General features: G+C 46.7%; 1 protein-coding gene across 2 annotated transcripts in view; it reads right to left on the bottom strand.

Moving 5' to 3' along the window:
* Positions 1-15,353, bottom strand: part of LOC139578065 (anoctamin-5-like) — a 66,897-nt gene that overhangs the window by 36,902 nt on the left and 14,642 nt on the right. The window contains exons 3-5 of one of the 2 annotated variants that reach the window (XM_071405244.1): positions 12,476-12,757; positions 9,403-9,444; positions 1,957-2,064 (exon numbers count right to left, since the gene is read on the bottom strand). In XM_071405244.1, the coding sequence (XP_071261345.1) occupies positions 1,957-2,064; positions 9,403-9,444; positions 12,476-12,757 (432 nt within the window). The remainder of the gene's footprint in view (positions 1-1,956; positions 2,065-9,402; positions 9,445-12,475; positions 12,758-15,353) is intronic. The other variant, XM_071405245.1, reaches the window with a different exon arrangement.

Here is a 15,353-nt window from a genome sequence, read left to right as displayed (position 1 = left end):
TCAGCGCATCTAATTTTAACTGTATTAAATTCTAACTTATTTTTTTCTTTCTTCAATCCCACCAAAAATGTACACCCATCAAAATAAAAGTTATCTTTCTACTCTTTCTTGTGATGTAAGTGTGGAGACGGTGCGTTAAATCCCTGATTAAACTTTAGCGTTCATACAGATTCAACTGAAAGACAATGTATCCCATAGAGCCCACGTCAGCCATTGCCGGGGTGTGTTTGACAGGTCATTGCAAACATTTCCCGCGGTGGTAACGCTAACGGGGGAAAAACATCAGGCACAAGCAAGAGTACGAAAGAGTCAGAAGAGTAAAATGAAAGCAATCCATCCAGCGAGATTTAAAGTGATTAGTGGATTTTGCATCCCTCAAACACAGGAAATACTGCTGAAAAAGACAGGTGGGCGGGGCATGCGCGTTGCTATAGAAACACACAGTAATGGGGAGTTTATCTGTTTTGGCACTAGAAATACAACTTCCTCCATCAATTTCACTGCTTTGTCATCTGCATTTATCATACAGGAAGAGGGCCTCAACTTTCCTGCTACCACACATCCAACTATAACATTCTAGGAATAGTGACTGTGTGTGTGCTTGTGTTTGTGTCTGTGTGACAGTTCCTGTCCAGGCCTAGGGTCAGTATGGTGAGCAGTGAGTGTGGTGTCTGTGTGTGAGGTTCAGGACAGACAGACACAGCAGAGCTGACATTCAGAGCTGACAGGCCTCCCAGCCATGAAGTGACAGTAACAACAAGGTGTTAGGGCTAACACTCCTGTACCAGACACACTGGACCATTCACTCTGTAGCTACTAGTCCCTGGGCTAGCTGCATCCTAACATACAGTCTGAAGCTACTGACCAGGCCAGCACAGTAGCCTAACATACAGTCTGAAGCTACTGACCAGGCCAGCACAGTAGCCTAACATACAGTCTGAAGCTACTGACCAGGCCAGCACAGTAGCCTAACATACAGTCTGAAGCTACTGACCAGGCCAGCACAGTAGCCTAACATACAGTCTGAAGCTACTGACCAGGCCAGCACAGTAGCCTAACATACAGTCTGAAGCTACTGACCAGGCCAGTCCAGTAACCCAACATACAGTCTGAAGCTACTGACCAGGCCAGTCCAGTAGCCTAACATATGGGGACAAGTGAGGGCCGTTCAAACTGTGTCACAGTTCACACAGCATGTAAATACTACTCAAACATACTTAGTACTCAAAATACACTAAAATAACTAACTAACCAAGGAAACTAAGTGTCAATTCAAGGCTAACGCAAAAGCAAGGCTGAAGGACATTCCATTCCATGCGGCTGGCTAGGAATCAGGAATCATAGCTAGTGTAGCTTATCTCAAAAATATTCAAGGGAAAAATCCACTCCAAAACTATATATTTTTTTTTTTTCTCCATTAGTCCACTGTTGATTACAGCCCCAAAATGTTTTGCATGTCGGCAGTCAAGTTTTCAAGATATTGGACTTTGAAGAAGCAAAGTGTCACCGGCTAATTCCCCTTTAACACTATCAACAAAGACAGTGATAGTATGAACAGCTTGGCAAGAGAAAAATAGCTGCTACTGAAAACTGACAATGTAGTGCAAGTATGCTTCTATACTGACTCACACTGTATAACTGTACTATTGCCAAATACTAGTCATGTAGCCTGGGTAAGCTAAACTGAAGGCTAAACTCACAATGGAGCAGAACATTCAGTCTGGTTTACCCAGGCTAAGTGTCCTGTGCTCAGAAACCAGCACCTAGTCTCACTTTGAATTACAGTACATTACAGATTACAGTACAATTACAGTACATTACAGATTACAGTACAATTACAGATTACAGTACATAGAAAAACTTGTGATAACTAGTAAATTGCGTTTTGACATTATAGAAAAGGTAATAGCTTCAGTAATAGTGAGCGCAGGTGTGTTTCTGCAGGTTGTATCTTACCTGTTTCCTCTCTCCGTCTCGGTCATCCACATAGGACAGGATGAAGTCAATCCTCCTCTTTCCATCACGGAAGAACACAGAGTCCTTACTCTGTTGATGCTTGTCAACCTGAGAGGAGACCGACAACACACACACACACACACACACCCACACCCACACACACACACACACACACACACACACACACACACACACACACACACACACACACACACACACACACACACACACGTGGTCAGCTGAAATACACAGACAAAGCCCCGTTTTCCCAGACACACATTAAGTCCTTGACTGAAAAGCCTTATATCAATAGAGATTATGTGTCTGGGAAGCTGGCCCATAAGGTACATCATAACAAAGGACAGCCTTAGATGCATTCAGTAAGGTAGACAGTCTTCAGTTCACTCCAACTCTAAACGTTTCAAACAGGCGTTTCAAGGCACAATCAAACAGTAGCTGAGCACATAATTGAATACAGCCAAGGCTCTGAGCCACTCATCCAAAGCACAGCAACGTCACTGCAAATCAATCCATGTACTGTCACTGTAACTAGATACATCAATACCAAGATGAAGAATCACACACAGCAACACAGTATTACCTCTCTCCTGCAGAGGACGGACGACATGCAAGGAGCAAGAGCAACGCAATTCAATTTCAACCTTGGCTTAGAGTGGGACTGACAGTGTTTTAACTACTTTACAGACAATCATAATATCAGTAAAAAATAAAAATAAAATCCCAGTTTATGCTACAAAACTAACTTTATAAAGAGTTTTTAAAAATAGGTTATATTTGACTCAATTCTATGACGTACAGTAAGGCATTGTTGGCAGAATAGATGGATGGTGTTCAACGCACGATTCATATAATTCACCTATACATTTCCTGGTTGTCCCAAAACATATTGCTATCAGGTTGTACATTTAGCCAGTAACCGAAAGGTTGCTGGATCGAATCCCCGAGCTGACAAGGTAAAAAATCTGTCATTCTGCACCTGAACAAGGCAGTTAACCCACTGTTCCCCGGTAGGACGTCATTGTAAATAAGAATTTGTTCTTAACTGGCTTGCCTAGTTAAATAAAGGTTAAAAAATAAATAATTTCAATTTGATCTTGTTGTTGATGTGCGTAACTGAGGGAGAGACAGCCTACCTTGTCATGGTTGTTTGATCAATAGGACTCTGTAAAGTTTACAAATGTAAGAGGACTACCGTGGTATTTACATATTTACAGAAATCCATTCAGGTATATTTTGTGGCTTTCGAGGAATGTGTTCTAATGATCTAAAGTTGTGCTGTTGCTACTTCCTGTAAACACACACAGTCCAGTTCAAAGTGAATGATGGCATGGCCTACTTCCTGTAAACACACACAGTCCAGTTTAAAGTGAATGATGGCAGGGCCTACTTCCTGTAAACACACACGGTCCAGTTCAAAGTGAATGATGGCAGGGCCTACTTCCTGTAAACACACACAGTCCAGTTTAAAGTGAATGATGGCAGGGCCTACTTCCTGTAAACACACACAGTCCAGTTTAAAGTGAATGATGGCAGGGCCTACTTCCTGTAAACACACACGGTCCAGTTCAAAGTGAATGATGGCAGGGCCTACTTCCTGTAAACACACACAGTCCAGTTTAAAGTGAATGATGGCAGGGCCTACTTCCTGTAAACACACACGGTCCAGTTCAAAGTGAATGATGGCAGGGCCTACTTCCTGTAAACACACAGTCCAGTTTAAAGTGAATGATGGCAGGTCTGTGTGGCAAATGGCTTGTTTATATACTGGAAAAAATATATAAACACAACATGCAACAGTACATATAAGGAAATCAGTCGATTAAAAACAATTCATTAGGCCCTAAGCTATGGATTTCATACGACTGAGTAGGGTTTCAGCCATGGGTGGGCCTTGGAGGGCATAGGCCCACCGACTTGGCAGCCAGGCCCACCCACTGGGGAGCCAGGCCCACCGACTTGGCAGCCAGGCCCACCCACTGGGGAGCCAGGCCCACCCACTGGGGAGCCAGGCCCACCGACTTGGCAGCCAGGCCCACCCACTGGGGAGCCAGGCCCACCGACTTGGCAGCCAGGCCCACCCACTGGGGAGCCAGGCCCACCCACTGGGGAGCCAGGCCCAGCCACTGGGGAGCCAGGCCCAGCCACTGGGGAGCCAGGCCCAGCCAATCAGAATGAATTTGGTTTCCCCCTCGGTCTTGGACAAGACAGATATTTTGATGAGGTTTTATTTACTGCAGTGTCTATTAATTGTCCAAACGCACTGACGCATTCACACTATATATTAGTATAGAATTTTCACATTGCCGTAGCATACCCTTCCAGCCATTACAATGAGCCTGTCCTCCTATACCTCCTCCCACCAGCCTCCTCTGATATCCCGGTGCATCCAGCCTGGCCCTAGCCTGATCCCAGATCTGTTTGTGCTGTCTTGCCAGATAGACTGCAATAGATCTAGGTTCAGGCTAACATGGACTCGACCTTTGAACTCTAAACGTACTTCCAATTAATTTTCTTATTTAGAGCACCTTTTTGAAAAACTCTGCCTTTGTGTAACTGAATGACCACTCCCACCCCCCCAGAGGAGATGCCAGCCATGTTGCCCAAGCACTGCAGCCTCTGCAATGGGCCAAGCGGTAGGCTACAGCCTGTAAAGAAAGAAATAGCCTGCTCTGACTCACACACAGGTAGGAGTGCCCTATTGAGAAAGAGGAGACCTGTTCCCTGTCATTGCTGGTACAGCTGTTCACATGACCTATAAATAACTAAGCAACTGAACCAGAGCTGGCCGTACTAACACAGCTACAGCCTGGATCACATGCTAATAGAATTGGCACAACAAACACACTGGACACAGACGTCCAGCCAACACACTGGACACAGACGTCCAGCCAACACACTGGACACAGACCACCAGCCAACACACTGGACACAGACGTCCAGCCAACACACTGGACACAGACGTCCAGCCAACACACTGGACACAGACCACCAGCCAACACACTGGACACAGACACACTGGACACAGACACACTGGACACAGACGTCCAGCCAACACACTGGACACAGACACACTGGACACAAACACACTGGACACAGACACACTGGACACAGACGACCAGCCAACACACTGGACACAGACGACCAGCCAACACACTGGACACAGACACACTGGACACAGACCACCAGCCAACACACTGGATACAGACGTCCAGCCAACACACTGGATACAGACGTCCAGCCAACACACTGGACACAGACACACTGGACACAGACACACTGGACACAGACGTCCAGCCAACACACTGGACACAGACGTCCAGCCAACGAGCCCCAAACACACTCACTTACTCTCCTCCCCTCTCCTTTACTACCTCACATGCTCATACCTCACCAGTCCAGTCACATCCTGGCACAAGCCCACACTCACTCAGACATCCAGAGGAGGGAGGAAGGAGAGAGAGAGGAGGGAGAGGAGAGAGAGGAGGGGAGCACAGAGTGAGCAGCAGAGATAGAGGATAGAGCCAGCTACAGGAGAGGGGAAGAGAGAGAGAGAGAGGACAGAGCCAGCTAGAGGAAAGGGGAAGAGAGTGAGAGAGAGAGAGAGAGAGAGAGAGAGAGAAAGGGAGAGCGACAGAGGAGAGAGGCAGGGGAGGGGGAGAGAGAGAGAGGTTGTTTATTATCTTTTTCACTTGCATATGTTTCCCATGTCAACAAAAGGGAAAATTAACATAAATATGGGTTATATTTACAACAGTGTTTGTTCTTCACTGGTTGCCCTTTTCTTGTGGCAACAGGTCACAAATCTTGCTGCTGTGATGGCACACTGTGGTATTTCACCCAGTAGATTTGGGAGTTTATGAAAATCGGGTTTGTTTTCGAATTCTTTGTGGGTCTGTGTAATCTGAGGGAAATATGTGTCTCTAATATGGTCATACATTTGGCAAGAGGTCAGGAAGTGCAGCTCAGTTTCCACCTCATTTTGTAGGCAGTGTGCACATAGCCTGTCTTCTCTTGAGAGCCAGGTCTGCCTATGGCGGCCTTTCTCAATAACAAGGCTATGCTCACTGAGTCTGTACGTAGTCAAAGCTTTCCTGAAGTTTGGGTCAGTCACAGTAGTCGGGTATTCTGTGGGGAGTGTGCACATATCTCTGTCTAACAATAAGCTATTCAAGGAGTCTGTAACTGATACTATACTACACAATACAAAACAACCTTAAGACCTGACAATAACACTGGAGAACAAAGTACAGACAGCAGGCAGGTTGATAACACTGGAGAACGAAGTACAGACAGCAGGCAGGTTGATAACACTGGACACCTGTTCGCCAGGGAGAAAGATAACACCAGACCGGACACATATTACTGTATTTGACTGGTTCATGTGTCATATAATTTACAGGAGAAGCCAGAGGAATGTCAACAAACCATCAGCTTGTGAAAAAAAAACAATTTACTCCTTATATTCACTTGTCCCTTGGCCTTTAACCTTTAACATTAACCCTTCAACTTATCTCTATCTATCTTATCTATCTTATCTCTAAGGTGGGAATCAATATGGTAGAAGCTCCACCCAGACACTTCAGATCTGGGGACATGGAAGGGTTTGGGCCGAGGGGAAGGGGTAGGGCCGAGGGGAAGGGGTAGGGCCGAGGGGAACGGTTAGGGCCGAGGGGAAGGGGTAGGGCCGAGGGGAAGGGGTAGGGCCGAGGGGAAGGGGTAGGGCCGAGGGGAAGGGTTAGGGCCGAGGGGAAGGGGTAGGGCCGAGGGGAAGGGGTAGGGCCGAGGGGAAGGGGTAGGGCCGAGGGGAAGGGTTAGGGCCGAGGGGAAGGGGTAGGGCCGAGGGGAAGGGTTAGGGCCGAGGGGAAGGGGTAGGGCCGAGGGGAAGGGGTAGGGCCGAGGGGAAGGGTTAGGGCCGAGGGGAAGGGGTAGGGCCGAGGGGAAGGGTTAGGGCCGAGGGGAAGGGTTAGGGCCGAGGGGAAGGGGTAGGGCCGAGGGGAAGGGTTAGGGCCGAGGGGAAGGGTTAGGGCCGAGGGGAAGGGGTAGGGCCGAGGGGAAGGGTTAGGGCCGAGGGGAAGGGGTAGGGCCGAGGGGACGGGTTAGGGCCGAGGGGAAGGGTTAGGGCCGAGGGGAAGGGTTAGGGCCGAGGGGAAGGGTTAGGGCCGAGGGGAAGGGTTAGGGCCGAGGGGAAGGGTTAGGGCCGAGGGGACGGGTTAGGGCCGAGGGGAAGGGTTAGGGCCGAGGGGAAGGGGTAGGGCCGAGGGGAAGGGTTAGGGCCGAGGGGAAGGGCCCTTCCCCTAAGTCTCATGGAATGTAGGCCTACATTGAACACCACACATTGGCTGCTACTGTAGGCTGAATGATAGAACAGCTATTTCCATGTTAAAATGTTATGGGATAAATTTTCTCCATTGTTTTTGAAGGTAAGCCACTCTGGTAGGCCTACATTATGAACAAATAGCCACAGTAGCCTACGTGGCCACTGTTAAAACTGTACCTTAAAGCGGTTACGGCCTCAGTGTTCACAGTAAAACTGTAACCTAAAGCGGTTACAGCCTCAGTGTTCACAGTAAAACTGTAACTTAAAGCAGGTACAGCCTCAGTGTTCACAGTAAAACTGTAACTTAAAGGGCTACAGCCTCAGTGTTCACAGTAAAACTGTAACTTAAAGCGGCTACAGCCTCAGTGTTGACAGTAAAACTGTAACCTAAAGCGGTTACAGCCTCAGTGTTCACAGTAAAACTGTAACTTAAAGCAGGTACAGCCTCAGTGTTCACAGTAAAACTGTAACTTAAAGGGCTACAGCCTCAGTGTTCACAGTAAAACTGTAACTTAAAGCAGGTACAGCCTCAGTGTTCACAGTAAAACTGTAACTTAAAGCAGGTACAGCCTCAGTGTTCACAGTAAAATTGTAACTTAAAGCAGGTACAGCCTCAGTGTTCACAGTAAAACTTTAACGAAAAGCAGGTACAGCCTCAGTGTTCACAGTAAAACTGTAACTTAAAGCAGGTACAGCCTCAGTGTTCACAGTAAAACTGTAACTTAAAGCAGCTACAGCCTCAGTGTTCACAGTAAAACTGTAACTTAAAGCGGCTGCAGCCTCAGTGTTGACAGTAAAACTGTAACTTAAAGCAGTTACAGCCTCAGTGTTCACAGTAAAACTGTAACTTAAAGCGGTTACAGCCTCAGTGTTCACAGTAAAACTGTAACTTAAAGGGCTACAGCCTCAGTGTTCACAGTAAAACTGTAACTTAAAGCAGTTACAGCCTCAGTGTTCACAGTAAAACTGTAACTTAAAGCAGTTACAGCCTCAGTGTTCACAGTAAAACTGTAACTTAAAGCAGTTACAGCCTCAGTGTTCACAGTAAAACTGTAACTTAAAGCAGTTACAGCCTCAGTGTTCACAGTAAAACTGTAACTTAAAGGGCTACAGCCTCAGTGTTCACAGTAAAATTGTAACTTAAAGCGGTTACAGCCTCAGTGTTCACAGTAAACACACTGGAAGTTGCACTGAACTTTCACAAAGTTTGCGCTCAGCAGACCTGAAATTTGTCAGTGACGAAAACACGAGAGGGAACATTGCCAGGCACCACCCATCACATACTACTATCTACCACGGGGTGAAATATCTACCGCAGACACACTGACATCAGGCACAGATTCGCGCGACTCTTGGCGGTAGTAAGAAAGTCATCACAAATCTGCACGGATTCAACAGCCCGAGATTTACCTTATTACTTCTAAACAAAATCATTTTTTTTTGGTTTCTCATACTTTTACAAGGATGTTTTGATTCTTGCTTGAACAGTCGTTAAGATTATATTTGCTTGTGCTCTTTGCAAGATAAATATTTTGGATGCAGCAGTTGTTAGCTAGAATGCTAACGCTCATTGATATAGGCTGTAGCAAAAGCTAGCCAAAGAGCCATTTTACCGGTTGAAGTTGAAGTGTTTAAAAAAAAAAAGTATAATGCAGTTGATTTGCAATGATGATGTCACAAACATTATATTAAACAGGACATGCATACGAGGCTTACAATGCTGGTCCTGGGGACACAAAGGGGTGCACATTTGAGTGTTTTCCCTTGCACACACACACACGTCATTTAAATAATCAACTCATCAACATTAGTGGAATCGGGTGTGTTAATACTAGGGTAAAAACTACAATGTCCACCCTCTTGGGGTTACCAGAACCAGGATGAAGAAACACTGCCGTACGGTATATAACATAGCATCACACCAAGCCTGTTTACCATACGGTATATAACATAGCATCACACCAAGCCTGTTTACCATACGGTATATAACATAGCATCACACCAAGCCTGTTTACCATACGGTATATAACATAGCATCACACCAAGCCTGTTTACCATACGGTATATAACATAGCATCACACCAAGCCCGTGGTTTACCATGCCATACCCTGGAGCGATGCTTCAGGAACAGAGCCCTTTTTCTCCACATCTGTGGAGGAAGGAACCAACCGGGCAGTGAGAGAGGGAGAGAGGGACCAACTACATACTAGGCAAAGGTGGAGGATCTTAATTTGATCCAGTTTTCTACAACAGGAAAATAATCCTGCAGCAACAGGGCAAATCAAGTCAGTGGAAATTACAAACTTTAGAAGCCTTATTAAAACAAAAAAATACACTACAAGTTTGCATTATTTAAGGAAATTAATGAAGATCCTACATCTGTACAGTACCTGAAGGACTAACAACATACAGACCTGGGTCGTGTTCATTAGGACAAACCGTAGCAAAATGTTTTGCAACTAAAAACCAAAAATGAGCATTTCAAGTAGTATCTATGTGTTTCATTTCGTGCCTACTGAACACAACCCTGTACCAGATGAGTACTGGGACTGGCATGTCTCTATAAAACATCCCCTGGCAACACCGTACATACTACCAACAACTCAGACACCATGGCAACACCATACATACTCCCAACATCTCAGACACCCTAGCAACACCTGAACCAGAATCTGTGTTTACAGGAGACGTTGAATATAGTGATTCTCCTTTATGCCCAGGAAGCAGCCATTCAAATTGCTATTTACCAGCTTTTCAAACTTAAAGCTGCAAAATGTTACTTTTGGGTGACCTGACCAAGTACACATAGAAATATGAGTTATAGATCTGTCATTCTCATCAAGTTTAAGAAGCGGTAGATCTGTTTTATATGCGCTATTTCTATACTCCCCCATTAAGTTTAATTTTTGCATCTTTTACTTTTCTGTTTTGTACAGCAGCTTCAAACCGCTGAAAATACAATATATTTTGGTTATATTGAAAAGATATTTCAGACCGGTTTAGATCGTACAATGATTCGCCTCTTCTGCACCTCCAATAAAATCTCTCATTACTGACATGCACAGGTCTGCTGATCCCGCGGCAGGAAAGGTCATTGATTTGATCCCCTACAAACGTGTATGAACGTCATATCAACCTCTTTCACAGTGCTACATGGAATGCAATAATATTTTGTTAGTAGATTAAGTAGACAATATAGGGTACATTTTTAGTGAGTGTATATTTCTAGGACACCTATTCTTTCAATCCCCCGACCTAAACTAATTTGAGATGGTTTGGGATGTGTCGGACCGCAGAGTGAAGGAAAAGCAGCCAACAAGTGCTCAGCATATGTGGGAACTCCTTCAAGACTGTTGGAAAAGCATCCCGGGTGAAGCTGGTTAAGAGAATGCCAAGAGTGTGCAAAGCTGTCACCAAGGCAAAGCATAGCTATTTGAAGAATCTCAAATATAAAATCTATTTTGATATGTTTAACACTTTTTTTGGATACTACATGATTCCATACGTGTTATTTCATAGTTTTGATGTCTTCACTATTATTCTACAATGTAGAAAATAGTCAAAATAAAGAAAAACCCTTGAATGAGTAGGTGTCCGAACTTTTGACTGGTACTGTAATCTCGCCGATGTAGTATGGAGAGCGTTTGTATATTGAAAATAGTAAAAATAAAGAAAAACCCTTGAATGAGTAGGTGTTTTAAAACTTTTGGCCGGTAGTGTATTTTAAATCCGTATGGGCGGCAGGTTGCCTAGCGGTTAAGAACGTTGGGTCAGTGACGGAAAGTTTGCTGGTTTCGAATCGCCGAGCCGACCAGGTGAAACATCTGTCGATGTGCCCTTGAACAAGGCACTTAACGTTAATTGCTCCCGTCGCTCAGGATAAGAGCGTCTGCTGAATGACGTAAATGTAATATTGCAGAAGGTACAGAGGAGGTGGATTTGGCGCATGCGTACTTGGTCCAAAAAAATACTGAAGAAGATTATTCCTTTTTTTTACAGACAAGGTATTTATTTTTAATTTCGACCTTTTTTAGAAGTACAAATCGGCCACGACGGCAGTAATGACGATAGTTGCTCAGCGAAACGTCATTCTTTGTTAAATACCGAACTTATTTTATGACATTATTAAGCTTGAAAAGCTGGTGATTGGCTGCTTCCTGGGCTTAAAGGAGAATCAGCATATTCAAACGTCTCCTGTAAACACAGATTCTGGTTCAGGCAACACCATACTCCCAAGTCCGGAAACTAAACCCAGATAGGTAAGAAGCAGCAACACAAGCCATGAGAGGATTAAAAGGACTGATCAAGGTAAGACAAGCACTTAGCATTAGGGCTCCCGAGTGGCGCAGCGATCTAAGGCAATGCATCTCAGTACAGACCCTGGTTTGATTCCAGGCGGTATCACAACCGGCCGTGATTTTGGAGTCCCATACGGCGGCGCACAACTGGCCCAGCATCGTCCGGGTTAGGGTTTGGCCGGGGTAGGCCGTCATTGTAAATAAGATTTTTTTCTTAGCTGACTTGCCTAGTTAAATAAAGGTTCAATAAATAAATATATATATATATATGTATATACAAATTAAATTATTCAGAGTTGCTCAATGCTTAGTGCTTGACTCCTGACAGACAGCCGGACAGACAAGTCCCATAGTAGTAGTACAGTGGTAGAATACTTTATTTCCCAAAAAGGGATCCCGAACACGATAACGTACGACCCACATCCTGTTCATTGACGAGTGGTTAGGTTATTACATTTAGGCACATGTTATTGCACACTCCCAATATATGGCTAGCACACAATACCCCCTAGATACTCCAGAAACACACGGACAGCAATTACAGCATGCAGTGAGTGTGTCAATAAACACTCATAACACAGAGATGATGGGTAGTTAACCAACAGCTGCAGCTTTGACTAAAGACTGTAAAATGACACTAAACAAACAACACGAACTTTATAAACGGAAAAACAAACACACACACACGCACGCACGCACGCACACACACACACACACACACACACACACACACACACACACACACACACACACACACACACACACACACACACACACACACACACACACACACACACACACACACACACACACACAGAACACACACACACACACACACACACAGGAGCATGCAACGAGCAATGTCTCTCTGTCTTCTCTTACCCCAGTCAGCCCCGTCACGGTGGACATGCGTTTAAGGTTCTGTGCGCGTTCAGGGCTGCTGTCACTGTGGTCAGAGCCTGAGTGGTGAGAGTGGATGGAGGGCAAACTGGAGCGGAGGGAATCACAGGAGCCATGACCCTGGACCCCAGCACCCAGAGAATCACAGGAGCCATGACCCTGGACCCCAGCACCCAGAGAATTACAGGAGCCATGACCCTGGACCCCAGCACCCAGAGACTCACAGGAGCCATGATCAGGAGGGTTGATGTAAGGAGTGGGAGACTTAGGATAGGAGGAGGAGAAGAGGAGAGGAGGAGAGGAGGAGAGGAGGAGATGAGGAGATAGAAAGAGCAAGTGAGAGGAATTCTGGATTCCAAATGAACCCCAATACTCACTAGCTCTGCAGACCTGAGAGGATTTGGATTGGTGGAAGTAATAATTATGGTGACATTTCAAGCCAATCAGAGGGAAAGATAATGTTGCCATAATGCTTATTCCAATCTTCTGAGATCTACAGCAGTGACAAGGGTGTAGGCGCTACGGGTTGGACAGCAGCGATAAAGTTAGGGTAGTTTGTGAAAACCTCCAATCTGGAGACTACTCAGACCCCCAGCCTTACAGACCAATCTGGAGACTCCTCAGACCCCCAGCCTTACAGATCAATCTGAAGAATACTCAGACCCCCAGCCTTACAGACCAATCTGAAGAATACTCAGACCCCCAGCCATACAGACCAATCTGGAGACTACTCAGACCCCCAGCCTTACAGACCAATCTGGTGACTACTCAGACCCCCAGCCTTACAGACCAATATGGAGACTACTCAGACCCCCAGCCTTACAGACCAATCTGGTGACTACTCAGACCCCCAGCCTTACAGACCAATCTGGAGACTACTCAGACCCCCAGCCTTACAGACCAATCTGGAGACTACTCAGACCCCCAGCCTTACAGACCAATCTGAAGACTACTCAGACCCCCAGCCTTACAGACCAATCTGGAGACTACTCAGACCCCCAGCCTTACAGACCAATCTGGAGACTACTCAGACCCCCAGCCTTACAGAACAAACTGGAGACTCCTCAGACCCCCAGCCTTACAGACCAATCTGGAGACTCCTCAGACCCCCAGCCTTACAGACCAATCTGGAGACTACTCAGACCCCCAGCCTTACAGACAAATCTGGTGACTACTCAGACCCCCAGCCTTACAGACCAATCTGGAGACTACTCAGACCCTCAGCCTTACAGACCAATCTGGAGACTCCTCAGACCCCCAGCCTTACAAACCAACCTGGTGACTACTCAGACCCCCAGCCTTACAGACCAATCTGGAGACTACTCAGACCCCCAGCCTTACAGACCAATCTGGTGACTCCTCAGACCCCCAGCCTTACAAACCAATCTGGAGACTACTCAGACCCCCAGCCTTACAGACCAATCTGGAGACTACTCAGACCCCCAGCCTTACAGACCAAACTGGTGATTACTCAAACCCCCAGCCTTACAGACCAATCTGGAGACTACTCAGACCCCCAGCCTTACAGACCAATCTGGTGACTACTCAGACCCCCAGCCTTACAGACCAATCTGGAGACAACTCAGACCCTCAGCCTTACAGACCAATCTGGAGACTACTCAGACCCCCAGCCTTACAGACCAATCTGGAGACTCCTCAGACCCCCAGCCTTACAGACCAATCTGGTGACTACTCAGACCCCCAGCCTTACAGACAAATCTGGAGACTACTCAGACCCCCAGCCTTACAGACCAATCTGGTGACTACTATGACCCCCAGCCTTACAGACCAATCTGGAGACTACTCAGACCCCCAGCCTTACAGACCAATCTGGAGACTACTCAGACCCCCAGCCATACAGACCAATCTGGAGATCTGGTGACTACTCAGACCCCCAGCCTTACAGACCAATCTGGAGACTACTCAGACCCCCAGCCTTACAGACCAATCTGGTGACTACTCAGACCCCCAGCCTTACAGACCAATCTGGAGACTACTCAGACCCCCAGCCTTACAGACCAATCTGGTGACTACTCAGACCCCCAGCCTTACAGACCAATCTGGAGACTACTCAGACCCCCAGCCTTACAGACCAATCTGGAGACTACTAAGACCCCCAGCCTTACAGACCAATCTGAAGACTACTCAGACCCCCAGCCTTACAGACCAATCTGGAGACTACTCAGACCCCCAGCCTTACAGGCCAATCTGGAGACTACTCAGACCCCCAGCCTTACAGACCAAACTGGAGACTCCTCAGACCCCCAGCCTTACAGACCAATCTGGAGACTCCTCAGACCCCCAGCCTTACAGACCAATCTGGAGACTCCTCAGACCCTCAGCCTTACAGACCAATCTGGAGACTACTCAGACCCCCAGCCTTACAGACCAATCTGGAGACTCCTCAGACCCGCAGCCTTACAGACCAACCTGGTGACTACTCAGACCCCCAGCCTTACAGACCAATCTGGAGACTCCTCAGACCCCCAGCCTTACAGACCAATCTGGTGACTCCTCAGACCCCCAGCCTTACAGACCAATCTGGAGACTACTCAGACCCCCAGCCTTACAGACCAATCTGGAGACTACTCAGACCCCCAGCCTTACAGACCAAACTGGTGACTACTCAAACCCCCAGCCTTACAGACCAATCTGGAGACTACTCAGACCCCCAGCCTTACAGAACAATCTGGTGACTACTCAGACCCCCAGCCTTACAGACCAATCTGGAGACAACTCAGACCCTCAGCCTTACAGACCAATCTGGAGACTACTCAGACCCCCAGCCTTACAGACCAATCTGGAGACTCCTCAGACCCCCAGCCTTACAGACCAATCTGGTGACTACTCAGACCCCCAG

The sequence above is a fragment of the Salvelinus alpinus genome, chromosome 6 (assembly GCF_045679555.1).
Source record: "Salvelinus alpinus chromosome 6, SLU_Salpinus.1, whole genome shotgun sequence".
Taxonomy (NCBI): Eukaryota; Metazoa; Chordata; class Actinopteri; order Salmoniformes; family Salmonidae; genus Salvelinus; species Salvelinus alpinus.
This window is presented reverse-complemented; position numbering and strand designations above follow the sequence as displayed.